Source organism: Ursus americanus, chromosome 9 (genome assembly GCF_024610735.1).
Source record: "Ursus americanus isolate L20-20 chromosome 9, mUrsAme1.1.p, whole genome shotgun sequence".
Lineage (NCBI taxonomy): Eukaryota > Metazoa > Chordata > Mammalia > Carnivora > Ursidae > Ursus > Ursus americanus.
Window position 1 is genome coordinate 2,565,175 of NC_142135.1, and position 27,480 is coordinate 2,592,654.

Consider the following 27,480-nt stretch of genomic DNA (forward strand, 5'->3'; position numbering starts at 1 on the left):
GACAAGCAGGCCCTACGAGACCCGCCGGGCGCAGCTCGAACCCCCAGATAATCCCCTCCTGGCGCTGCCACCGCCTCCGAGTTATTTTTAAAATCTCATTTTCAGAAAGTGGAGGAGAAAACCTTTCCCCGCTTTTTTCTGTGAAAGATTCAGAGAGGAGTCTGGAAAGAGGAACGGACCCTGGAAGACAGAGTGTGCCCTGGGCAGCGCACCTGCAGGGCCCTGGGGCCTCTGCTGACCCTGGGCCAGAGATGAGGAGCGGGACACTCCCGGGGCAGCCTCCACGGAGGAGCCCATCTGCTTCTTTCACCCAGCAGGCATGTTAGGGCACCTGCCAAGTGCGGGAGCACAGCAGGGAGGACTCCGGTCTCCACCTTCAGAGAGCATGGGGTTTGAGTGGCGACCCTGGCTATGAGCCACCTGAGGCTAGGCTCCTTGTGCTCAATGGGTTTAAACATCCCGAGAGGAGGTCAGGTGGTCAGGTGGGGCCATTGTGCTCCTGGGGGAGGATCCTCAGGGTGGCACCTGCTGTCAGTACCCCAGCCTCCCCCATCCCACCTCCCAGAGGGCCCAGCATGAGCTCCTGTTGAAGCAACCTCTGCAGGGAGCCAGGAAAAGCGGGGGCGGGGGGTGATCTGGCCTGGGTGGGGGGGCAGGTCTCTGAGGGCAAATAGGGGAGTGCAAGGAGTTTCTTTAGGAAAGCAAGGGTGTGGTAGGGAGGGATTGGGTGTTAAAAAAATATTCACCCTTGTTGAAGAGGGCGAGACGGGTTTATTCAAGGGAACATCACAACAGGTGCAGGGACCAGCGCTCTTGGTCGCTCTGGGGTCCAGCGTGGGAGGGGTGAGGAAACTGATCAGATGTGGAGGGCTGTCGGGGGTGGGGGCGGGGGCGAGGGCTTCTTGCTAAAACTGGATGTCACAGGAGGGCGCAGATGGGCCCAGGAGAAGGTTCCGGAGCCTGACCAAGCAGAGAATCTTTGTCAAGGGCATTCCAGGGGAAGGCATCGCAAAAAGCCTCCGAGGCTGACCTGACTGCAGCTGGGAGCAGGGAGGTGATGGGGGGTAGCCTGGCAGGGCCTGGGGAGCAGGGCAGGGGCTAGGCTGCCCTCCCTGGGTGAGCCCCCTTTTCTCCAGGGCAGTAACAGCATCCCCTGGTGTGGTCCCCAGCAGGAGTGCAGCTGGAGGGAGCCCGTGCAGAGGCGCGGAGGCGGAAGCGAGCTGGCGCTCTCCCACAGCTGCCGCCTCCAGGTGTCAGCACCCCCAGGTTGCCCAGGGACCCCTCCCTAAACGCCTTCTGGGCGGGGAGGGCTGCGGGGTGGGGAGAGCGGCGGGGACGTCGCTGCCGAGACCTGCCTGGGCCCGCAGCGCCATCTGCCGGCCACGTGGCGAGGCGCAGGCGGGCGCCAACCCGAGGCCCCGCCCGCCTGCTCGTAGCCTGGGGAGGAGGGGAGAGATGGTGCGCAGGCTTCCTCCGCACCCCGGGCTGGAGTTAGGGGCTCCACCAGTGACCGCTGTGTGACCTCCAGCCAGATTCCCACCCTCTCTGAGCTTCATCCCATTCCAGGGTGGTGAGAACACCCAGCTATGAGAGGCATCCACCGGGCTGGGAGCCCACATCCAGCAAAGGCGGTGTCCCTGGTCCCGATGGTGCTCCCTAATTCCTGGCAGGTTCTGGGGAGACGGGCACGTGGCATGACCCAGCCAGGGGCGATTCAACCCTGACATCTTGCCATTTTCATGGTGGGGGGGTGGGGAGAGATGGACCAATGTCAGCACCCAGGTCTCAGGCAGTGACTCTCCCCGTGTGCCCTGGGGTGGAGGTGGGCCCACAGGAGGCCTGTCCATTCCCACCCACCCTGGTGTGATGCTCGAATTCCCTGGACATCCAGCCTCCCCCGAACCCTGCAAAGACAGGACTTCACCACCTCTGAAGAGCTCCTTCATTTTGCTTGGCCAGGACTTGCCGAAAAGTTCTCCCCCAGAAACGAGGTTGCAGAAAACCTGCCTCGCCATTGACCAGGGTATTGCAGGAACCCAAAAGGCCCAAAGGGGCCCTGGGAAGATCAGGGCCAGAACCTGCAAGGCCCCCAGGGCTTGTCCCCTCCTGTGTCTCCTCCTTTCTGCCTAGACCCCTAAAAGGGTCGGGAGTCCCCCACCCAACCCCAAGATCTCACTCTTGGCCCCAGTTCCAAATTCCCAAGTGGAGGAGAGACTGGTTGGACCATCTTGCCTGATCGGCCTGGCAAATACCTGAAAAGGAGCTCTTCAAAGAAAACCAAGGGCCCTGCTCTGGCATTGCGGGTGTCCGTGGCCCAAGCCCCACAGCGCGGCTGATTTCCCGCCACCAGTGTGGCTGCGGTGCCCACGGAGTCAGGCAGAGGCGCGGGGTGGCTCCTGGCAAATAGATCCCTAGCTGCAGATAACTCCTGGGGCACAGTGAAATCTAGTCGAATAATCAGAAAGTGATGAGTTTGGGGTATTTATTACCTGTTTTTAATATATTGCATTTAATTGTGAGCTTCTGTGGCTGTATTTAACCACCAACTCCCCACCTTCCTGAAAATTTAGGAACAGTCATAAGAGTCATTTGGGGGCCGCTGCAGCACACCCCTGGCCAAGGCCACCAGGCAGAAAGGTCCCAGGAACAAACCCCGGAGGCATGGGAGGACAAGTCTCAGAGAAAGGGCACTCCCCCCAAATCCTGTTCTGGAAGCTTCACGGGATCCAGCTTTCCAGGGACCCTCCTTCACGAATGAGTGTATGGGCCTTGTCCTCAGCCGTCCCCTTCAGCACACTGCGATGGAAGAACTCGGGCTCAGGGTTTCCAGGCAAACCGGGATATGTGCAGACCCTTCCATTTCAGAGCGACCCCAGGAGCGGCCTCACCTCTGAGCTTCGGGAAGAATCACAGCTCCCACCGTCTGGCTTTTGGTCATGTTTAGGACTCCAGGTGACAAGCTCAGAGAGTTCCTGAGGAGGACCTGGGGAGGCCTAGACAAACCTACCAGCCTCCTAACTCACTTCGCCCTCTGCCCGGCCTGTCTCCTTCCTGGCCACCTGCTGAGAATCCAGACTCCCATCCCACAGGAAGGTCATGAGGTTTAACCCCAGTTAGACCCGGCGAAGCCGCCCGCAATGCCCAGCCGCTGTGCTGGGCTGGGCACCTGTCCTGCACCAAACACTGCTCACAGAAAAGCAGCTTGAATGTCGGAACCACTGGGGGGAGGGTGGGCATTGTCAGCCCCCATGTAGAAAGAGATCATGGCTTCAGAGAAGTTATCCAGCCAGCAGTACCAAAGCTGGAGTTTGAACCCTGGGGGCCACCATGGCCTCGGGGGTGAGCAGTGGCTGTTGTCTATGAGACACATGGCTGTTTCCAGAAGGCAGGGCTGCCTGCAGTGTGGCCACAGCGGCTTGAGCCCAGGGGCTGGCTGGGCAGAGGGAGATGTTCCTGGGACTGGAGGTAGCTGACCCAGCAGCAGTCCCGGCCCCAGCAGTCCCTTGTCCCTGCAACATCCTTGCCCTCAGCCCCCCACCCACAAGCCCCATCTGCAGGGCTTCCAACAGCCAAGTATGGGGATGAGGGACCATGCTGGGACCAAACCTTGCAACTGGACGATGGCCCCGTGTGATGGGAGGTCATCAAGAACCTAATTCTGCCTCTTCTCGCTCCTACAGAACATGTATCAGTTATCTATTGCTGTGTAACAAATGACCCCAGAACATAGTGGCTTAAAACAACACACATTTACTCTCTCACAGCTGCTTAGGTCAGGAATCCAAGCTTGGATTAGCTGGGTCTTCAGTCTCAGAGCTCCTCACAAGCCAGAGACAGAAGGGCTGAGCCCAAGGCCACATCAGGAACACACACATAATGTGCCCAGGCCCAGGACAGTGTCCAGTTCCACAGCACTGGCCCCGGAAAAGGGCCATGAGCACTGGAACCATTGTGACCTCAGGGGTGAGGTCAGGGCCGGCTGGGGTGGGGGAGGGGATACGCAGAGATAGGGCTGCCCCACTGGGCATGAGGACAGAGCTGGAGGCTGGGGTCTGTGGGTTCTCCAAACAGCACCCCAACATGGACGGGCAGCATTCGGAAAAGCCACACAGCTTCACCGCGGCTGATAGGACGCCATCAGTCATGTCCCAGAACCCCAGGTCAGCCCAGCACCAGGCTGGGACATGTGGGAACTCAGAAGGGGACGCCCGATGCCCTGCTTCCCACAGGTACCCTGGCTTCTCCATCTTTCAGGAGCATGCCTCCCTGCAGGACAGCAAGGGGCACCCCCCAGGGAGCATCTGGGGCTGAGTCCCAGGCCCCACACCAAGGAAAGAGGAGTCCCTGCAGCCAGGAACAGCAGGTGGTGGGGGGGGGCGGGATTGGGATGGAGCCCCACCTGGCAGTCCTTGACTCAGTGGGAGGAGGCCGGGAGGGAGGGCATGCATCCAAATGCGCCCTCGCTGTTGGCTGCTTGTGAGACAGCGGTGGGGCTAGCAGCGTGTCACCGTCCACGTCCACACACACCTACTGCATGAGTGAGTGAGGGGACGGAGGGGCAGAAGGGCTGACAGTGTCTGCCTGCTTCCCGAGCCTCAGCTCCTTATCTGCAGAATGGACAGCAGTACAAGGGCCCGCGTCCCTGCAAAGACGCGGTGCGTCCTGAGCGAGCCTGCACGAGGCCAGAGGTGGGCGGGCTCCCTCCCCTGCCGCCTCAGGCCCCCGGGGTGCTCTCCAGCCTGTCCCTGGGTGGGTTCCGGAGCTGGAGTCCCGTTTGCGATGCCCATCGTGGTGGGCTGTCAGAAGGAGCAGCTTCGTACCTGCTTTGAACTCAGTTATTTTGGTCCGCACGCAGTCGTCTCCGTGTGTGCTGTCAGGCCCGTCTCCTCTGCCACATCTTGGATCACTTCGAAGGCGAGAAAACGCTCCCCTCTGCAGCTGTTTGCCTGACTATGCTTCTGTCGTTTTTCTGTATTTAAAAATATATTCAATTTTGGTCGTCACAGGGCTAGGATGCCGTTTTAGGGCAAGATACAGGCCAAGTGCCCGTGGGTGGCACTGAGCAGCTTCAGTTCCCTCCCGGGTGCAGAGGGGAGCCGGGCTCCGACCCTTGGTGAGATGCCCACAGAGGTGCCCAGCCAGCCTCCAGCAGAAAGGCCACACTTTCTGGGAGTGGCAGGGAAGTGGCTGGTTTTCTGAGAGGTGGTAGGAAGGTTCGAGCGTGCACTGAGCTCCGCCGGCCTCCGTCCCCAGGATGCGGGCTTCGGGCTCAGGCTGGGTCGGAACCACAGAGGGGGTGTGTCCTAGGACGGGTCGCTGAATCTGTCTGTGTCTCGGCACCCCTTGGGGTTGGTGTGTGAGGACAGTATGGAGTGTAACGCGGTGGGGGTGGAGGGTCAGAGATGTGACGAGAGGGGCACCCATCCCTCTCCAGCAGGACGTCGTGAGCAGCTGGGCCAAGGGCCCCCCCCAGAACGCCTTCATCTATACATCACTCGCTCCTCCAGCCACCCAGCGCCCCCCCACCAGGCACCCGTCAGACAGCCTCACCCCAGAAGCACCCCAATGGCCGAGGTTCCCTGACCAGCTGTCTAACATGGCCCCACAGCTTGTCCAAACCCTGTCCCTGCTCGATTTCTCCATCTCACTGTCCCCGGTGGGCACAGGTCAGACTCTGTCCATCGCCTCCGCCCCCGAACGCTAGCACTACGAGGGAAGGGTTTTCTGTGTGTTTCACGCAGATGAACCCCCAGTACCCGGCATACAGTAAGCACTTAACAAGTACTCGCTGAAGGAATGAAGGCAGGAAGGGCTGAGACTGCCCTGGGCACTGCGGAGGGCTCTGGAACTGCGGAGATGGCCAGCCACTCCAGGCCAGGGGCGCACCCCGTCTCTGCCCCAACACCTTGTAAATGCTGTCATCCCGACATGTGCCCCGGACGTGGGAGCTTCCTGAGGAAAGTCTGGCTGAGTGCAGAAATGCAACATGTTGGGCAACCCCCGGAGTGTCCCCTGCTTGGCCACCTGGTCACTGGTTCCCAAAGAGGCAGATGGGGGGTGGGCCCTCAGTTTGGGATGGCTATGAGATGGAGTGAGCATGAACGCCATCTGGGAAGGGAGCTGGAAGAGGCAGGACTACCAGGAACAGCTCCAGGAGGACGGGAGGAGGAGGGTCTCACTGTCTGAGGAAGGCCCCCCAAGGCAGTGCGCCTCAGACTCACCCGCTCAGTCATTCATTCTGTCGACCCTCACTGACATGTTGGAGACCCAGGGACAGCCAGCACATCCCCAGGGACACTTGGGAAGGAAAAGGGCCAGGGGGTTGTCAGCAGTGACACCGAGGTTCAGGGGAGCCAGGGTGGGCCCTCGGTCAGCCACGGAGTCAGGGGAAGCACCCCAACCCCAGGATGCTCTTTCCAAGTCAAGGAGGCTGAAGGGCGGGTCTCTGTGCATTACCCTGAAAGGTACAGGGAGAGAGGGGGAGAAAGGACCCATGCTCTGGGCAGCGGGCCCAGGAGAGCAAAGGCCCACCAGTCAAGTGGAACAGGCTTGGGCAGCTGGATCCTGGTGAGGGAGCTGTCAGGGAGAGAGCTGGGGGGCTGTCACAGGGCTTTCCAGAGATGAAGATGGACTGACTGTTGCTTTGAAACATCACTCTACCCACCGTAGAGTGTGTGTGCCTGGTGTGCCAGGCACTGTTGCAGGTGTTGGAGGATACAACTGGGGACAAGACATAAAGATCCCTACCCTTGTGGCTACCTTCCAGTGGGCCAGACAGCCAATGAACAGTAGATGTAATAAAGTAAGTTATATCATGTTACGAGGTTAAAAGTGATGGGGAAAATTTTGAAAGGGGTAGGGGTACGCTACAATTTTAAGTAATTTCATCTAGGAGGTAATAATTAAGCCAAGACTCTAAGGAGGTAAGAAACTGAGCTGAGCAGCCCTCTAGAGGAAGGTTGTTCCCCAGACTGAAGGGTCAGCCAGTGCAAAGGTCCTGAGGTAGAAACGTGCCTGGTGGTTTGAGGCGCAGCAGGAGCTCACTGTGACTGGGATGGAATAAGCAAGAGAAAGCAGAAGGAAATGAGACCAGAGAGGGGGTGAGATCATTTCTGTTCTTAAAGATCTTGCTTTCTTTTTCATTATGGAATAATTTCTGTACAGTAAAATTCACTCTCTTTAGTGGATAAATCTGCGAGCATTAACAAAGTCATCCAGCCGTGAATCCACTACCACAAGCAAGATAGGAAGCAGGTCTGTCTCCCCAGAGTCCCCCATGCCCTTTGTAGTGAGCACCCCCCAACTTCCTATCCCTGGAAACCACTAATCTGTTTTCTGTTTCATTGACCTTCTTCAGAAAGCCATCGAGATGGGCCGATACAGTGTGTAGCTTGCAGGGGCTGGTTTCCCTCACACGGTGTGATGAGTTTAAGAACCGTCCATGTTGCTGTGTTTCTCAGTGATTCATTTCTTTTTGTTGCCAATTAGTACTTCCGTGGATGTCATACACAGTTCCCTTATGCATTCATCAAAGGATGCGTGCATTTCTTCAGTTTGGGGCCATTACAAACAGAGCCATTATAAACGTTCACATACAGATTTTGTGTGAAAGTAAGTTGTTCTTGCGCCTGAATAATCAGCTAGGGGTGGAGCGGCAGAGTCGGGTGGCGAGTGTACGTTTAACCGTCCAAGAAAGCACCACGCTTACTTCCCGCACTGGCCGCACCATCTCACATCTCACCAGCAACGTGCGAGAGGTCCAGTTACCCCACGACCTCACCAGCACTTGGTATGTTCAGGGTTTTCCCCAATTTCAGCCATTCTAGTAGACATGGCGCGATATCCCACTTTGGTTTCCACTTGTTGCCTTCGTGAAGAATGGGGTTGGGCACTTGCTATGTGCTTACTTGCCACCTGTTTATCTCCTTTGCTGGAATGACTATTCAAATCTTCTGTCTGTATTTTGTTAGACTGTTTGTGTTCATGTTTGAGTTTTTGGTTTGTTTCAGGACTTATTTCTATATTCTGAATGTGGTTCTTTATCAGACATGATTTGCAAATATTTCCTCTTAGTCCACAGCTTATCTGTTCATTTTTCTAGATGGCTTTCGAGAGCAGAAGTTCTTAATTTTGATGAAATCCAACCGAATTTGTTTTCTTCTATGGGTTGTGCTTTTGGTATCACACCTAAGAAATCTTTGTCTAACCCAAGATCACAAAAATTTTCTCCTACGTTTTCTTCTAGAAGTTTAGATTCTAGGTTTTACTTTTAGGTCTGCCATCTGTCTTGAGTTAATTTTTGTATAGAGTGTGAACTGTAAATGGGGGGTTATTTTTGCATGTGTACATCCAATTATTGTACACTATCTGTTGAATACACTTTCTTAATTGAATTCTTTTGCACTTTTATCAAAAATCAGTTGGCCTTGGGGCGGCTGGCTGGCTCAGTGAGTAGAGCATGCAACTCTTGATCTCAGGGTTGTATATTCAAGCCCCACATTAGGTGTGGAGCCTACTATAAAAAAATTAAGTTGAATTAATACAGCTAAGTTTTTTTTTTAAATCAGCTAACCTTGTACGTGTGAGACTTTTTCTGGACTTTTTGCATTGAATATTTAGATATATTTTTACAAAACTGACACCTTAACAATATTGAGTCTTCTGATCCATGAACGTGGTTTATCTCTCCACTTATTAAAGTCTTCTTTATTTCTTTCACTGCTATTTTATATTTTACAATTCACAGACCTTGCAATTATTTGTTAGATAGTGTGTCTAAATATCTCATGATCTTTAATGCTACTGTATATGGATGGTGCCTTTTTATTTTCAAGTCCCAATTGCTCATTGCCAGTATAGAGAAATATGACTGAATTTTGCATCCTGACTTTATTTTTGCAAATTTGCTGGACTCACTGTTCAGTTCTAGTAGGTTTTTTGTAGATTCTTTGGAATTTTCTAATTAGGTGATAACGTTCTCTATAAGTCGAGATAGCTTGTTTCTTCCTTTCCAATCTGCACACTTTTAATTTCTTTTCTTACCTGTTTGTATTGACTGAGCCCTCGCTACCATTTTGAATAGAAGTGGTGCAAACAGACATCCTTCCCTTGTTCCCAATGATGTGGGGAAAACATTTGGTCTTTCACCATTAAGTATGATATTAGCTATGGGATTTTTGTAGATGCTTTTAATCAGGTTAAGGAAATTCCTTTAATTCTTGTTTTTATTGTGAATATATGTTGAATTTTGTCAAATGCTTTCTCTGCATCTACTGAGATGATTATATGATTTTCTTCTTTAATCTACCAATATGGTAAGTTACATTGACTGATTTTCAATTGTTCAACCAGCCTCGCATACCCAGGATAAGGTCCACTTATCAGATATGCATATCTGTATATTTTGGATTCATATGTTAAGAAGTTTTGCAGTGCCTTTCTTTGGTTTTGGTATCAGGATACGAATGCTCACCTCACTGAATGAGTTAGGAAGTGTTCTCTCTTTAATTTTCTGGAAGAGTTTTATAGTATTGGTATCATTCCTTCCTTAAATGCTTGGTAGAATTTAAGAGTAAAGCCATCTGAGCCTAACACTTTCTTTGTGGGAAGGTCTTCAACCACAAATTTAATGTTTATAATAGGCCAATGGCTATTCTGGTTATTCAGCTCTTCTTGACTGAGCTTTGTTATTTTATGACTAAGGAGTTCATTTTATCTAGGTTGTCAAATTTATTGGCATCGAGTTGTTCATAATATTCTCTCACTATCTTTTTAATGTCTGTAGGATCTTAAATGATATACCTATTCTCACTCTTTATATTAATAATTGTGTCTTCTTTCTTTTTGCTCTAATAAAGCCTGATAGAAGTTTATCAAATGTGTGTATCTTTTCAGAGAGCCGGCTTTGGTTTTATTGATTTTCTCTAATGTTTTTTTGTTTTTACTTCATTGATTTTTGCTCTACTTTTTATTATTTTCTTTCTTTGGGCTTAATTTGCCCCTTTTCCCCTCGTTTTTAAGATGGAAACTTAGGTCATTGATTTCAGACCTCTACTCTTTTCTAATACTATAAGTTTGAATGCTATAGGGGCACCTGGGTGGCTTAGTCATTAGCGTCTGCCTTCGGCTCAGGTCATGATCCCGGGGTCCTGGGATTGAGCCCTGCATCAGGCTCCCTGCTCCTTGGGAAGCCTGCTTCTGCCTCTCCCACTCCCCCTGCTGGTGTTCCCTCTCTCGCTGTGTCTCTCTCTGTCCAATAAATAAATTAAAAAATCTTTTAAAAGAATTTGAATGCTGTAAATTTCCCTCAAAGCACTGCTTTAGCTGCACCCTATGCATTTTTATATGCTGTGCTTTCATTTTCTTTCAGTTCAAAATACTTTTTACTTTCTCTTTCAATTTCTTCTGGACCCATGCATTATTTAAAATTGTTATTTCATTTTCAAAATACTTGGGGATATCCCATCTATCTTTCTGTTATTGGTTTCTAATTTCATTCTATTGTGGTCAAAGAGTATGCTTTGTTTGATCTGAATCCTCTTAAACTTATTGAGACTATTTTATGGCTCAGAATATGGTCTATCTTGGTAGATGTTCCACGTGCACTTGAAGAGAATGTGTGTTCTTCTGTTGTTAGTTGGAGAGTTTTGTAAATGCCAATCAGATTACATTACCTAAGAGGAGTATTCAAGCCTTTTGTATCCTTAATGATTATCAGTCTTCTTGCTCTATCAATTATTGACAGAGGGATACTGAAATCTTCAACTATGATTCAACTATTCTTCAACTATTTCTCCTTTTGGTTCTAACTTTTTTGCTTTATATATTATGAAGTTCTGTTATTAGGTGCATGAACATTTAGAATTGAAAGTCATCCGTTTATCATTATGAACTGATGCTCTTTATCCCTGGTTATATTATTCACTCGAAAATATACTTTTACTGATATTAGTATGGCCACTCTTGTTTTCGTTAGATTATTGTTAGCATGGTATCTTTTCTCATCCTTTATTTTTCATTGATTTGTGTCTATTATAGTTCAAGTGTATTTCCTATAGGCAGCATTTTTTTAGTCTTGATTTTTTATTCAATTTGACCGTCTCTGCTATTTGATTGAGATATTTAAATCATTTACATTTAATGTGACTATTGATATGATTTGGTTTTAATCTACCATCTTGCAATTTGTTTTCACTTTGTTTCTTCTCTTCGTTGTTCTATTTTTCCTCTTTGCCCCTGTATCTCGTGTTGGCTTATTAGCTATATATATTTTTAGTTTACCCTCTGATTTTTTAGTGATTGCTTAGGGCTTATAGTTTACAAATTTACCATATCTCAGCCTACCTTCAAGTGATATTCTGCACTTTACTTACAGTATAAGAATCTTACAGTATTTTATTTCCATTTCCCTCTCCTGACCTCTATGGTATTGTTGACATATATTTTACTTCTACATTTGCATTGTTATTTTTACTGTAAAGTTGAAAAATAAGAACTTTACTTTAAACTTGAAAAATAAGAAAAAACATTTTACATTCACCTACATATTTACCATTTCCACTGTTCTTTATTCTTTTGTGTGTTTCCATATTTCCATCTGGTATTATTTTCCTTCTGCCTAACAGACTTCCTCAAACATTTCTTATGGTGCAGGTCTGCTGGTGATGAATTCTTTCAGCTTTAGTGCATGTGATAAAGGTTTGGTTATACCATCAGTTTTTTAATTTTTTTTTTCTCTGAGTATAGGATTTTAGCTTGCCCTTTTTTTCCCTCTTAGTGTTTTAAAATGTTGCTCCATGTCTCCAATGCTTGCATTATTTCCCTTTTTTTAAGATTTCTTTCAATTTTTTATTTGACAGAGACAGACAGGGAGAAGCAGGTTCCCTGCAGAGCAAGAAGCCCAACATGGGGCTCAATCCCAGGACCCCAGGATCATGACCTGAGCAGAAGGCAGAAGCTTAATGACTGAGCCACACAGGCATCCCGCTTGCATTATTTCTGACTAGAACTATACTCTTGCTCTTATCTTTATAGTTTTGCACATAATGGTTCTTTTTTTCTCTGACTTTTCTCTGGCTTCCTTTCTTAAAATTTTCTCTTAGCATTGGCCTTAGGCAATTTTATTTCAATGTCATTTGGTTTCGTTTTCTTTATGTTTTTTTCACTGAGGTTCATTGAGTTTCTTGGATCTGTGGGATTTTTGCTTTTATTAATTTGGAAACCAGATATTATCCCCTCAAATATTGTTTTCTGTCTCTCTTTCTTCTCCTGTGAGGATTTACATTGCATACACACGATGCCCTTTGAGGTTTTTTTATAATTCACTGATTGCTCTGTTCCATTTTTCCAGTCTTTTTTCCATTTGTGTTCCATTTTTGGGTAGTTTCTGCTGTAGTACCTTCAAGCTCACTAATCTTTGCTTCTACAGTGTCTAATCTGCTTTTAAACTTATCCAGTGTATTCTTAATCTCAAACGTTGTATTCTTCATCTTGTTTATGTTTTCTATGTCTCTCCTTAACATGCTTATGTTTTAATATACCATGTTGAACATGTGGAATATTGTTACAATGACATTTAATGTCTTTGTCTACTAATTCTCTCATTTGTGTCATTTTTGTGTTGCTTTTGATCAATTTTTTTTCTCCTACTTAGGGGTCATATTTTCTTGCTGCCATGTGAGCCTGGTAATCTTTTATTCAATGTGAGCAAGACAACAAACCATCAAAAAATTCTATAGGTGCATTATGTGGTATATTAGAAGGTGGTTCATCTCTTTTAACATTTACCCATTAATTTATTCTACCACATAAGAAACGTATATGAGATAATGTCACTCAAAATCCTCTGTGGTTCCACACTGCACTCAGGAAAAACCCCAGAGACATGAAGATGATGAAGACAACACCAGTGCTTCCCTCCAAGATGGAGCAACAAGGACCAGATTCCCCTTCCTGCCTTAAACAACACAAAAATTGGAGGAGGGGGGATATACAAACCCGCTAATATCAGACATTAGATATCTATATATCCTTAGTGGCCAGAAAGAACACAGCATGCTTGTGGTCGGTACTTGGGAAATGGGAACTGTGAGTGAACAAGGAATGAGGTTCCAGGGCAGGAAGAGCAGAAGCCACTCCTGCCAGGAGGGTCCAAGAAGAATTTGTGAGACAAACAGCTTTGACACTACCCCAAAAATGAAGGATGCCTCCTTTTTTGGCCCCTCTGGCAATGAGCACAGTCTGAGGGAATGCTGTCCCCATATTTGTGAAAGAAGAGGTGAGGGCTGATGTCCTTCCTTTCCCCTGCCACACAGTTCTTCTCAGTGTCTCCATCATGCACACATAATTATTCCCAAGCACCAGGACTGTGGAGCCTGGGGCACAGGCGGGGTTGTGGTCCAGTGCACCCATCTTCATGGCTCCTGCTACCACCTGCTCTGCAGCTCTTAGACCTCCTTCAAAGACCCCTCAGTGACTTCTGGGTAGCCAGGGCAGTATCGTGTGTGGTCGTGAGAAGACTGGCTCCTCCAAGTCAGTGCAAGAGCTGGAGCTGGGGATGCCATACCCTAGAGCCCTCCAGGTCCTGACAGTCATGTCTGTGCCACCAGCACTTGCTAAGAGTCAGGCCTTTCCAGGCCCACAGGAAATGCTGCCTACTTAACTACATCCCTGAGGCCTCCAGACTCCTTCCCTACTCCCTCCCTTGGAGTTCAGCCAGACCATTGAACAGAAAGGCAGACATGCAGAAGGATATTGCCAAGCCTGATCCTGACCAACATGACTCTCAGTGTCTACTGTGCTTGCATTCATGAATGCACACAAAGGTGCCCAGATACACACACCTTGGACCTTTCTTCCATTTCAGAATCTTCTCCCATGTCTCCAGATCCATGAAGGACCTATCTTGCATGAAGTTACCTCAGGACCCTGCCCACTGGGACAGACAAGCACACCCCACCACCATCCTGCTCTGCAAGTCACAGAGCAGCCAGGCTGCTCTTGTGCCCAAGGAGCACAAGATGTTCATGGAGGAAGCCTACAATGCAGGTGATCACCAGCCCTGGGACTCTGGCGGGGTGGAGATGGGGTGGTCAGGTTCCAGCAGACTCCATCTGGTTCCTCCACTCAAAAAGTCCTGGGGATGAGGACCAGAAGGAATCCACACCCCTGGGATCTTGGGAATGTCAAGGACCTTGTGGACATAGTGAAATCTTTCAGCAGAGAGCCCTACATACCTCCTTGGCCTCTTCATGTCTCCTGAGGCACCATCCAAAGCCCAAAAATTCCCTCCTTCACACTTCACCTTCCACTTTCTTCCCACACCTTTTCACACCTTAGGACCTCAGCCTAGGCCTGGCCCTTTCACAGGAATGCTTTGCCCCTCATTCTAAGGATGACTTACCTTCATCTTTCTAGGCAAAGTTAAATTGCCACCACCTCTGAGTGGCCAGTCCTGAATGTCCCTCCATCTTTGTTGGGATGTATTGCCCCTCCCCTGTCTTTGTGCCCAGGGCCTTTTATACAACTGCAGAACCCGAGTCCACACATAGTGGGTAGGGCTCCCACAGGCTGGAGGCTCCTTCAGAACCGAGCTGGGCCCTGACTCCTCCTTGAGTCCTCATGCACAGCCCTATGATGACACAGAGGGAACATCATTGAATGTTGAAGGACTAGATGGAAGGTGCAGTGGTGAAGGAATGAATAGATAGAGGGACAGAAAGATGGATGGCTAATTTGAGTGAATGTGTGTTGGATGGATGAATAAACTTCTGAATGGATGGGTGGATGGACAGGTAGATAGTCAAATTTATGAGTGGATGGGTGACGGATGGATGGATACACTCGTTAATGCATGGATTGATGGGTAAGTGTAAGGATGGACAGACAGGTGGATGGGTAGATGAATCGATGGACAAACAGACATATGGATGAATGTGTGGGTGAATGGACAGATGGATCAATGGATAGGTAGATGATAGATGATTGGATGAAAGAATGCACAAAAAAGTGGTTGAATGAAATGAATGGATGGAAATATGCATGGTGTATAAGGGTTTGAAACCTTCGTGCATTCCTGCTTCTTATCCTATCTCAAATTCCAGGAAGACTCTTTGGACAGTCAGGAGGCCCAGGAATTCCCAATGTGTTCAATTCTTCAGTCCTCATTTTCAGATCACTGTTTCCCATTCCTGGCCTACCTCTTCCCTACCCACTTATCCCTGACGGCACAATGTGACCTTCCCACAGCACATCAACCCTCACACCTTTTTCCATCTTCTTTAGCCATTTGCTTCAAGATGCTCCGGGACCTGAATAGTTCAGACCCCTTCCACCTGAAGTACATCATCAAGAAGATCAAGAACATGGCTTATGGGACCCCCAACCTGGTGCTGGAAACCATCCATGACTACTTTGTAGACAACCCCAAGGTGGGAGTTGCTTGGGCCATTGGAGGGATTGCATGGGGAGCAGAGGGGAGGGCCAGACCCCAAGGCCAGTTCAAATCTTGGCTCTTTGGTACAGCTAAATGATTTGGGGCAAGTTGATCTCCTCATATGTCAAACAGGCTGAGAGGGGAGGGAGGACGGTGGACCAACATGTGTGACCACCCTCAGAAGAGTCCCATGATATAGATGTTATGATCCCCATAGGTAAGAAAATGGGCTTAGGAAAGGAAGTGATCTGCCTAAAGTCGCAGAACGATTAAGTGGCAGAGACGGATGGATGGATGGATGGATGGATGGATGGATGGATGGATGGATGGATAGGTGGGTGGGTGGATGGATGGGTGGATGGATATTTGGGTAGGTTGGTAGATGGACGATGGATAATTAGGGGGAAGATGTGATTAAGTTTTAATGAATGGGTGAATAAACGATTGGACGAATAAATAAATGAATGAATGAACTGACTGTAGAGGCAGAATGCTTTTAAAATCCCATAGCAGGGGCACCTGGGTGGTTCAGTTGGTTAAGCGTCTGCCTTAGGGCTCAAGCCCCACATTGGGCTCCCTGCTCAAGCAGGAGCCTGTTTCTTCCTCTCCCTTTGCTGCTCATCCCACCACTGCTTGTGCTCTCTCATGAGCTCTCTCTCTTTCTCTCAAATAAATAAATACAATCTTTAAATAAATAAATAAATAAATAAAATCTTAGAGCAGTTCCTGAGGATAGAGACTTTAATTCATCTGTCTCTGTAGAACCTATTCAGGGCCTGCACATAGTGATGGTCGGTTAAATGGTTATTGGACGAATGGCCAAGTGCCTCCACTGTGACCCTCTCCCCCTGGCCTCCTCAGCCTCCTCAGCCTGCCCACACCTAGGCTTTCACTGGCGGCCACTCCCCTTGTGACCAGACCCAACATGTCTCTGAACCTCTGCCCACTCTGCCCCCCACAGATCTCCTCCCGGCACAAGTTCCGGCTGTTCCACGTGCTGGAGGCAGTCATTGAAGCCAGCAACTCCCTGGAGGAGGCCTGGGAGAAATCGTTCATGCAGCTGGCCCTGGAGAACATGACCAAGACCACGGTGTGCCTCCCCTCCCAGCAAATAAGCCACTTCTGGGAATATAGGCTGCTGCCCCAGCATCCAGATAATGGTGGGGGTGCCCAGCCCCGTGGTTCACCAAGTGATTTCTGTCCATTTCGTTTTCTTACCACCAGCCCCTTCAGAGGGACAACCTTGTGTGCCCATTTTACAGTTGAGAAAGGTGAGATTCGGAGAGCTCATTGCTTGTCTGAGTCTACAGGGCCCATAAATGGCAGAGCCAAATGTCAGCTGCAAAGCCCTTTCCTGGAAGTCTCTGCCCTGGTCCCCCCACCACCACCACCTGTTACACCATTCCCATGGCTGCTTCCCACACCAGCCTCTGGAAGCACTCCTACAAGTCCCACCCCTTCTCCAGGCTTAACTCAGCCTCTGCCGCTACCTCGTGGGTCCCACCTGTTGGAGACCGCACCACTCCTACCTCCCCCACCTGAGGTGTGGTCCAGGGCAGCCCAGGCCTGTCCATGGCCTCAACGACTTCAGCTCCAGGGACTGGAGGGCTCGTGGCTCCTATTTAGACAGACTAGCCCAGGGTTGCCCCACAGTGGACGTGAATTCTCACTGAGGCCCACAGGGCTGAGCCTGGGCACTCCACGAAGCGGGAATAGGTATTTATGACCCCCATTTACAGACAGAAGGACCGAGGCTCAGGCTGTCTAGGAGACTTGCCTGAAGCAGTTAGCCAGCTGGTAAATGGCCAGCATGACCAGTCCCCACGCTCCCCACAAAGAAGTCTGTAGACCCTTCCAGTGTGGATATCAGAGAAAAACAGGGAACGAAGGCCATAGCCAGTGTGTTTGTGTTCTAAAATTCCGTACCTTTTTTTAATTAAATTTTAATTTAATTTAATTTTAATTTAAGTCATCATGTGAAGCATGTCAGGCATATTTTTAAAAAGCAAAGCACCTACGAATCATCGACAGACCAGTAGTAATAGAGAGGGGCAGTGGTGACCCGGGCTGCTGAGGGCTGCAGGACAAGCAGAGCCCTCCAGCATCTGGGTGGCAGCCTGGCTCAGCCTCCCTGGAGGTGGACAAGAGCCCCTCGAGGCAGGGCCGTGGCATGGCTGCTCCGCACCGCCGCCTTCTGCACACACGGCCGCCCACCGCCAGCTCTCCAGCGCGGGTCGGTGCGAGCACTTCTGTAGGCACCACGAGCTGGTCCAGGACTCAGGGGAGAGCAGGCACGTTATCACCCAGGTCCCAGCCAGCCGAGCGTGTCGGCTGGTGTCTTGGTGTCCACAGCCCAGTCTGGAACCCCTGTAGCCCATCCCAGCCAGGGACTGCGTCTCGAATACGCCAGGCCTTCCTCTTTCCTGGCTCGCTCTCTTGCTTTGGAGACATGCAGCCTCCAGCAGCTTCTTGGAAACAAGTGCTTGGGAAGTACAGTTTGAGACCAGGTGTTTCTGGAAATCTGTCTGCTCTGGTTGACCCTGGACTCTGTGTTGGAGACTATGGACAGAAACATGTGAAATGAAGCGGGGACTGTCAGCGTGGCCCAAGAGGCCACTGGGGAGGTGGGTCTCACGCATGCCTCCACCTGGACAAGTGTGAACTCTAGGCTGTGCTGACCGCAAACGGCCACATTGTGTTGCGTTTCCCAGAATGAGGCTTATTTCGCGGAACGCCGACCAGCAACCAGCACAGTGACCTATCCTGTGTAGACCAATGTCCATTAGTTTTGCCTACACCAATCATAATTCTTTCAAAAGGCTTCGAAAAGCCTCCAGTTTTTGCCTTTGTAAATTCTTTCTCCTCCCCCACTCCAAGCACATTTCCGTTTCCCGCTGAATCTGTGTCCCCCAGATCGGGGTTCCCAAAGACCCCAAATAAACTTTCGGTTTGCTTTGCAGCTCAGTACTTTCCCGTTCGACGAGAGCATTGTCACGTTGGTTTCAGCATCGCGTGGTCTCCCCGCTGCCCCTGGTGGATATGAGAGAAAAACAGAGACTCCAGAGCCATTCTGGACCTTAGACCTCTGTCCACCTGTGGCTTCCTGTGGGCGGGCGAGTACCATGTTCCCTGTGTCTGCACGCTCTGCGGCCCCCCAGGGGCGCCTTGCTCTGGGTCTGTCCCCAGCCACCATGCCTTCCCACCCTGCCTCCTGCAGTCTGGCTACTTGGGCCCTTTGCTTCTGGAATATTCCTCACTTAATTCACGGATGGTCTTGCCCCCTGGGTTCCTCTGCCCGATGCTTCAGGTGCAGGCTGCTCGGGGGTCCCCGGTATTCTCATCTGGTCTCTGCTGGAGCAGCTCCCTGTCCTCTGTTCTGCTCTCGGAAGACTCACTGTCTCCCGGACCTCCTGCTGCGTTTCCAGCTCTGCTCCTTGTGCCTTCAACTCTCTCGTGATCTTGATTTTGTCCCCAGAATGTTCCTTTTCGCGTCATGCTATTTCTAGCATTTGTGGGTGCAATACCTCCTCTTACCTCCCAGGATGTTAAAGACACAGCTTTGCTTGAAGTTTTCGTCTCTCTGTTTGGCCTGTATTTCCTCCAAGGAGCTGTTTTCTGGGTTTTGTCGGGTGTGTGGTGGTTGTTTTCGTCTCCCACACCCGAGGCTTCTCCAGCGTGGCTGCCTGCCCATGGTTAGCGCTGGCGGGGAGCTCTGAACACACAGGCGAGTGGTAGGATTCAGGGTCCACTGTAGAGTTACCATTGAGCCCACCGCTGCCCACTGCCCGCTGCCCACTGCCCGCTGCCCGCCTCCCGTGCTGAGCTCTATGGCTTTCGTCCTGGGCCACCCAGATTTCCCAGAGAGGACCTAACACAGTGTCCGGCTGGAGGGGGAGGCCCCTGGGCAGTGCTGTGGACGGCCTGGCCTCCCGCCACAGACCCGCGTCTGCCCCCCCCAGAGACTGGGCCTCCGGACATTGCTGGACCCTGCAGGTGTGCGGAGTGGGCACGGCATCGGGCACCTGACTCCCTCTTAAACTGCCGCCCCCTCCCTGGGCCCCCTGGCTGCAGAGGTCTGGGTGACACGCCCTCTGCAAATCCCCCCAACAGTGGCAGACCCGGCTGCGTTGGCTCGTGCTCAGCCCGGTTACCGCTCACTCATCGGCTCTCTAGCTCCCAGAATGTGGCTGCTGTTGTCCTTTTTAAATCATCTCCTAAATGTCGTCGTGTTGAGGTGTTGTTTTGAAAGAGCAAAATCGGCTTCAATCCACCATCTTAATGAGAAGCCCTCGTATGGAAACTTGGAGTAAATTATAAACGACAGAATGATTTCATTCATATGAGGCTTCCAACAGCATCACAGGGTGTTCAGGGAGAGACGGTAGACACCCTGGCTTTCAGACGCCACCAGATGCAGGGTGGACCCCTGGCCTCAGCCTGCCGATGACCCTGTGGCACGTCCCTCACACCAGCAGCCACAGAAACCACCTGGTGGTTCCTACCAAGAACCGGAGAAAAGAGGAACCCGAGACTAGAACCACACGGAGCCAGGCTCCTCCGCGTCCACGGCCTCCGCTTCACCAGACCGTGGTGGGCCTCTGCCCCCAGCAGCTGACACCCTGACTCCTCGGGACACAGAAGCATAGACTGGGGCTCTGAATTCATGGCGATAAAGAATCAAAGGCCATGACATTGTCCCAAGCTGCCGAGAGCTCAGGAAAAGAGGCGATGTAGACAGGAGCCTTCAGGGCGCAGTCCTGAGTGGGGACAGCAGGGAGGGCTTTAGAATGACTAGATGAGGATGGACAGGTGGGCGGGAGCCACGTTCCCGGACCAGAAGCAGGAAGCACACTGGGTTTGTGGAACGGTAGGAGGGCCAGGGGTGTTGAGAGTCACGGGAAGCTGAGCCCTGGGGTGTAACCTGCTCTTCAGCTGCCAGCTGCATGTATTGGGCTGTCTTGGCCTCAGTTTCCCAGCCAAAAACTGGGCTGACAATAGCTGATCTTCCCACCAAACCTTGTGGGTGAAAGGCCAAAGCCGGTGAAGAGTCTGCTTTCAGCTCAGGTCCTGATCTCTGGGTCCCATGTTGCGTCGGGCTCCCTGCTCAGTGGGGAGCCTGCTTGTCCCTCTCCCTCTGCTGCTCCCTGCTCCCCCCCCACCCCGCTCATGCACTCACTCACTCGCTCTCCTTCTCTCAGATAGTAAATTTTAAAAATCTAAAAGAAAAAAACAAAATGCCAAAGCTTTGTCCAAGTGTCCACTCTCCCTTTTTGCCTCCCGCCCGGCAGGAGCTGGAAGAGGTGTACCAGGACGCGGCCAGCAACGTGCTGCTGGCCATCTGTCGGCACTCATGGCGGGTGGTGGCCCAGCACCTGGAGACCGAGGTCCTGACAGGCATCTTCCCGCACCGCAGTCTCCTCTACGTGATGGGCATCCTGACCTCCAACGGTATGTCCTGCCCGAGGGTCCCAAGGCAGCCCCAGCCTCACCTTGGCCACCCTCTGCCCCACCCCCTGCTGCCCAGGGCGGCGGAAGGGCACGTCACAGCGAGAGATGCAGAAGGGGGCTCAGCAAGACTGTAGACGGGGGGAGGGGAGGAACGCGTGCAGAGCTGGGCATCAGCTGCACAACAGTGAAGCATGTCCGCGCAGGGACAACGGCTGTGGTCCAAGCCCCTCCCCCATCACCCCTGGCCCCATGGCCCGCCCAGGCCACATCAGGACCCCCATGAAAGGAGACCCCTGGGCAGCCAGCTGCTCTGCCAGTCCCCACTGGCCCATGCTCCCACAGTGAGCATCTCCACGGTGGCCTGGAAGCAGGGCGGAGCAAGGAGTCTCTGGGAGGTGGCCCAGGATGGGTGTGAGGCCCGCGCACTGCTACACAGTCCATCACCGAGGCAGGCGGGCACTCCTCCTCACTAGCAGACAAGGAAGCTAAGCTTGCAGAGGCAGTGTGACGGGCCCAGAGCCACCCAGAAGCACGTCACAGGCCTGTGCCGTCCAGGTCCCAGTGTTTCCACAGCAGCCACTGTCCCTGAGCCATGGGAAGGGTGCCCTGGACATTACGGTCTCTGAGGAACCTGAGGGAAGACCTATAGGATGGGGTCTTGCCAGGAACAGTGTTTAGCTAATCAAAACCTCTGGCTGAGCACCTTCCCTGTGCTGGGCTCCCTGCCCTCAGGAGCTCATGGCCTCACGGGGGAGGCAGGCACCAGCTTTCATTCAGGCTCTGTTCACTCACAAGTGTGAGCTGAGCACCCTGCTGCCCCCAGAAGGTAGTGGGCTACTCTGGTGGTCATCAGGGAGGGCTTCCTGAAAGAGGAGGCAGCCAAGCCTCAGCCGTGCCTCGAGGAATGTGTAGGAGTTTGAGGAGGGAATGGTGTGTGTCCACCTCAGGGCCTCAGCGAGGGGTTGGGGGCGGTGGGAGGAAATGGATGTAGTGGCCCCACCATTTACAAGGGGGCCCAGCCCAGCCGGAGAAGGCTCACGACTGAGCTTGGGACTTTGGGCTCCGAGGCTGGGAGGAGGCAGGTCCCAGCGTAACTCGGCTTTGTATACCCTGCCCAGGACTGGCAAGCTGGGTAGTGGTCCCTCTGTGCCCAGGTGAGCTCTGAGATCCCCAGGGCCATCCCCAAAGCAGCCTTCCTTCTGAGGTTGAGTTTCCAAAATTCCATAAAAGTTTTCCATTCTCATAATACACCCCTCTCTGGGCCTCATTTTCCCACCCTCGAGGGGATTGTAGCACATTCCAAATGGCCATGCCCAGAGGAACCCCTCCATTCACCGTCAGTGAGCCTGAGGCCCCAAGAGGCAACATGGCCCACCTGAGATCACACAGCAAGCGTAGCAGGGCCACAGCTCCAGCCCAGCTCTCCAGACCCTGAGCCCAAGCCCAGCTCACGGTCCTCACGAAGCCAGAACAAAGAGAGGCAGGACTCACCGTGACTCAGTCCAGGGTCCAAGGGCTAGGGGAGAAGGAGCTTGAGATCCAGCCCCAGTGTGGACGTCAGACCTGGCCTCCAGCAATGCCTTTCTGTCGCACAGAGACAATCTTCAACCAGGGAGAGAAGGCGTGCTGGGAAGAGCAGCTGGCCCAGGTAGGGACAAGCCCAGCCACTGGGGTCTCCTGCGGGGATGATGGGGGCAACAGGGGAGCAGGGCACCTGCTCGCCCTGAGAGGTGGGGGTAGGCGAGGGGAAGGAGAGAGAAGGCCCACTGTTACAGATAAGCAAACAGGCTTGGAGGTAAATGGACTCGTGAGGCTGGTCCCTGGGGCAGTTGGGAGTTGAACCTTGGTCTCTAGATTCCTGGTGCAGAGCAGGTGTCCAGCCAGACAAGGCCCTTCTTCCCCATCCTGGTGCTGGATTCACAACCAATGGGCCTGAGAGCGTGCAGAGACCAGATCTGAGACCAGGGAGGGAGGAAGCAGGCCGGAGTGGACGGTGCCATCACAGCCAAGGAGTGGTATCATGCAGTCTCCCTCTGACCACACGCCCACGTGAGGGGCTCTTGTGCCTGGGAGAAGGGACGTGGGCCCCCTGGCAGACCTAGGTTCGAGTCCAGATTCAACCAACCACTGCTGTGTGACCTGAGCTGCCTACGTTGCCTCTCTGTTCCTTAGTTTCCTCGTCTGTCCAATGGGGATAAAAATACTTTGCTCAAATGTTTGTTGTGAGGACTACAAGACGTAATCCACACAAAGTGCTTGTCACTGTGCTTGCTGCCCGGGAGGCCCTTGTCACATGCTGGTTAATATTTTCAGTTTCTAACAGCAGTAGCAGCAGAGCGTGGTAACAAGGGGCATCTGGTAGAAATAATGCCAGGACGGCAGAAGTACGGGAAATTAATAGGAAAATAAGACAGAAAATCACTAAGGATAGAGAAGTCTTGAACAACATAATTAACCAAATTGATCTAATTGACGTTTCTTTCAAATGTAAATAGAACATTCACCAAGACAGGTCGTTCTCTGGGCTGTATGTCAAGTTTCAATAAATTTAAAAAGACCAAAATCAAACAGAATACATTGTCTGACCAGAATGTAAATCAGAGATCAATAGCAAAAATGTTTCCAGAAAAACTCCAAACATTTGGAAATTAGACAGTACGCTTCTAAATAACCCATGGGTCAAAGAAGAAGTCACAAGAGAAAGTAGAAAACACTTTGAACTGAACCATCATGAAAACACAACTTATGAGAATTTGTGGGGTTCAACAGAAAGCAACCTCAGAAGGAAATTCATGTTTTTAATGCCTATACTAGAAAAGAAAGGTAGAAAATCTATTATCTAAAAAGCTACCCAGAAGGTACAAATTAAACCAGAAGTAAGTAAGAAGGAAGGAAATAATAAAATCTAGAGTACAAATCAAAGAAATTTTTTAAGTGACAAACAATAGTGAATAAACCCAACGCTATTGATAAAATGATAAGCTCTTTGACAGCCTGATCAAGAAACTAAAAACAAAAAATGCTACTCTCAGAACAGAAGGAATATGGCTGCACATCCATGAGGCATGGGATGGCAATAATAAAATATGATAAAATAAGAAATTAAGCATTTTAGATTGAATAGACAGAGTCCCCGAAAAAACACAAACTACCAAACTAACACAAGAAGAAACAGAAAATCTGAGTAGTCTTGTATCAGAGAAATTGGAATCATAATTATAAACTTTCTCACAAAGAAAACTCCAGGCTGGAATACTTCACGGGTTAATTCCATCACATAGTTCAGGAATAAATACTATCGATTCTCTACAGATTCTCTCAGAAAAATAGGAGAAGAAGGAACATGTCCCAAATCACGTTATGAGGCCAGCACAGCCTTGATACCAAAGCCAGACAAAGACATTACAGGAAAATTACAGACCAATACCCTTCATGAAGATAAAGTCAAAATTCCTTCATAAAGTATCTGCAAAATGAACCCAGCAAAATACAAAAAAAAAGATAATACACATGATGAAGGGGAGGCTACCCTGGGGACATGAGGTCAATTTAACTTGTGAAAAGCAGTAATTACAATTCAATACATTCACAGAATAAAGTATGGAAATTATCGTCCTCTCAATGAAGGAAAAGCCTTTGAAAACAGGCAACAACTACTTGTGATTCGATGTGTGTTTTCCCACCAAGCGGCTCTCCAGTTCTCAGCGGACCCTGACTGGTATCGTCCCAACTCCGACAGGGCCTGGAGATGGCATCAGACCCACCGCGAGAGGGCTCCGTCCCACCAGACGCCCCCCTTCAGAGGCCACCTGCCAGTCCATCTGGTGACCTGTGCTTCTGACCAACCAGCGACAGACCGGAGGTTCCCACGGCCCACCCCCACCCCCACCACGGGTTTGATTCATTTGCTCGAGCGGCTCACAGACTCAGGACGCGTCACTCACTGGGTCCCTGGTTGATTGTAAGAGGGTGTAACGCAGGAGTAGCCAGACGGCAGCGATGCGCGGGGCCAGTGCGGGGAAGTTCACGGGGCTTCTGTGCTCTTCTGGGCATGCACCACCCTTCCCAGATTGGCACCAACCTGGGAGCTCTTGGACCCCAGTCCCGTGTGTTGATGGAGTCTTCGTTACTAGGCATGACTGAGGAAATCGTTGGGCATTAGTAATGAGGTCAATATGCAGCCCCACTCTCCTCCCTGGAGGTTGGGGGTGGGACTGAAAGTTCCAACCCTCTAATCATGGTCTGCTCCCCTGGCTACCAGCCCCTGTCTTGTGGTTACCTACCTATGGGCTCTCCAAAAGTGACCACATCAGCATAAACTCAGGTGTGGTTACAAGAGGCTGGAATGAAAACAAAAGACACCTTTATCTTTCTTATCACTTAGGAGGTCCCAAGGGTTTTAGGGGCTCTGCCAGAAATGGGATGAAGAGCAAATATATATCTCTTACTATAAATCACAATATCGTTATGATAATGGCCCTTGAAGCAGGAGTAGGAGGAAACCGACATCTCTGGAGAACCTACCCACCTAAAGATGACCGACTGAGCACTTGCCTACTGAAAATCAGAAGTATAGCAAGGATTCCACTCCCTGCACTCCTCGACCACAGTGCACTGAAGTTTCTAACCAGTGTAAGGTCAGAAAACGCGGGAAAGACATACGGCTTGCAGCAGAAAAAGTAAAACTAACTTTCTTTGCAGACAATGTGGTTGTATATACAGAAAACCTTACAGAAGCTTAAAAATACTCTAGCTGTTCACTGCTCGTAGAAATCAGCAAGATCTCAAAATACGAAATCAATATACAGAAGTCTACTGAATGTGTATAGACTAGCAGCAAACAATTGGAAAATAAAGTTTAAAAAAACAGTGACATAATGACATTAAAAACATGAAAGACTCAAAGACACATTTAACAAAATGTGTGCACGACCCTCACAAAACAGCGTAGAAAGCAATTAAAGAAAGCCTGTACACGTAGGGAATGTGATATTCATGGGTAAGAAGACTCAGCAGCGGTAGGATGTCAATTCTCCAGAATCGGTGGATAGATTCAGTATAACACCTATCAAACTACAGCTCTTTAAATTTCCACTAAATGAACATTTTAAATAAAAATTGAAATTTTATGCGGAAATTTCCAAGGACCTAGAATAACCAAAACAGTCTTTAAAAAAATGGAGAAAATTGCAAGAATTACAGCACCTATTTCAAGATTCACCATTGTTAAAAAAAATTTTTTTTAGTAAATGCAAAGATCAATTGGCTCTATTCAGTGATACGTGAATGGGGCAGCATCCCACCTGGTGCCTGGGAGGGGGCTGCAAAGGTCTGCTCACGTGGGAGAATTTATAGGCAGAAGAGGCGGGCACCAGGAAGGAGCAGGGTACGTCACCTTTCCTTGGGAGTCGGCAGGGGTCTACCAGGCGTCTACCTCGACCCGGCTTACCGGAGAAATCCCAGAGTGACCACAGGTCACAGGCCTGGGGGAGGCAGAACCGGCGGCCAGGTGAGGTGCTGACCCTTGGTTTGGTGATGCGGGCTTAGCACAGGGGCTTCTTGCGGGGCCTCTCGTGTCTCTCCTTTAACCGTGGCCCCTTTGGGTCAGACTCGCAGCTTAACGAGAGGTGTGGGCAGGAGCCCTCTCCACATGGCTGTGAGATTCCCACTGCCTCCATCTGCCCTGTGTGACACTCACAGGTCGTGGCATGTTTCCTGAATCTCTGTGCTAGTCACAGGCCAGGACTTGAGGTTCACAGCCTTCAAGCTGGCCGCTGTTTCTATCTGCATTTCTCTCCTGGTGTTCCAGTCTTCGGGAGGTCATTGGGTTGGTGAGCCGTGGCTGAGGACACCAGGGCTGTTGCTATGATCATGATCGTCGTCAAGGCTCGCATGATGTCCCCGTGCAGTGGGTGCCTGCACCACTGGAGACAGTGGGGGTACACCCCAAGGGGGAAACATGTTTTCCAACAGTTTCTTTGACACTGTGAGGGCATAGGCCTTGCAGCAGGGAAAGGCTTCAATCCCTCCAGAAAACAGCATCCAGTACCAAGGACATGTCAATAACCCATGCCACATCGTGCTGGACAAGGTCCAGCCGCAGGTGCTCAAAGCATCTGGAGGGAGGTGTTAGGAGGCCTCTGGGAACAAAATTAGCTCCCCTGGGATTATGGACCTGACAGGTCAGACGCTGATGGTGGACTGTTTTTGCAGTTTTGTAGAAGTTCTCCCACCAACGTGTATTCGTAATTTGAGTTATCTTAAATGCACCATGGTGGATGAAGGAAGGTAAAGACCCCCAAAAACGGGGTTTGCCAGGGAGCCAGGAAGGAGCAGGTGGCCATCTTGGGTTTCCCACGGCCCCGACTGTTCGCCAAGTTTGCAAACCATCGTTCACCCGCCTGGTGTCTCGAGTTCAGGAGCAGACGCTGCCGTGTTTCAGGATGGCGAACATCTGGCAGTGAGGGGTCATTTTTTGCAGAGACAGGATGGACTTCAACCTTTAGAGACGATGCGGCCACCGCCTTTCCACGAGGACAGTGGGCACTTCCCGAGGCACAGGCTCAGTCCTTCTAGCGTGAGTCTCAGTTGTGATGACA

The 27,480-nt window shown here is 50.7% G+C and overlaps 1 protein-coding gene across 1 annotated transcript in view; it reads left to right on the plus strand.

Moving 5' to 3' along the window:
• Positions 1-4,080: 4,080 nt before the first annotated feature.
• The window catches only part of LOC123779695 (maestro heat-like repeat family member 5), a 67,872-nt gene continuing 44,472 nt past the window's right edge, over positions 4,081-27,480 (plus strand). Inside the window, exons 1-6 of the mRNA XM_087864561.1 lie at positions 4,081-4,160; positions 13,865-14,046; positions 15,283-15,428; positions 16,395-16,523; positions 20,722-20,881; positions 22,477-22,529. Coding sequence (XP_087720687.1) covers positions 4,081-4,160; positions 13,865-14,046; positions 15,283-15,428; positions 16,395-16,523; positions 20,722-20,881; positions 22,477-22,529 — 750 coding nt within the window. The remainder of the gene's footprint in view (positions 4,161-13,864; positions 14,047-15,282; positions 15,429-16,394; positions 16,524-20,721; positions 20,882-22,476; positions 22,530-27,480) is intronic.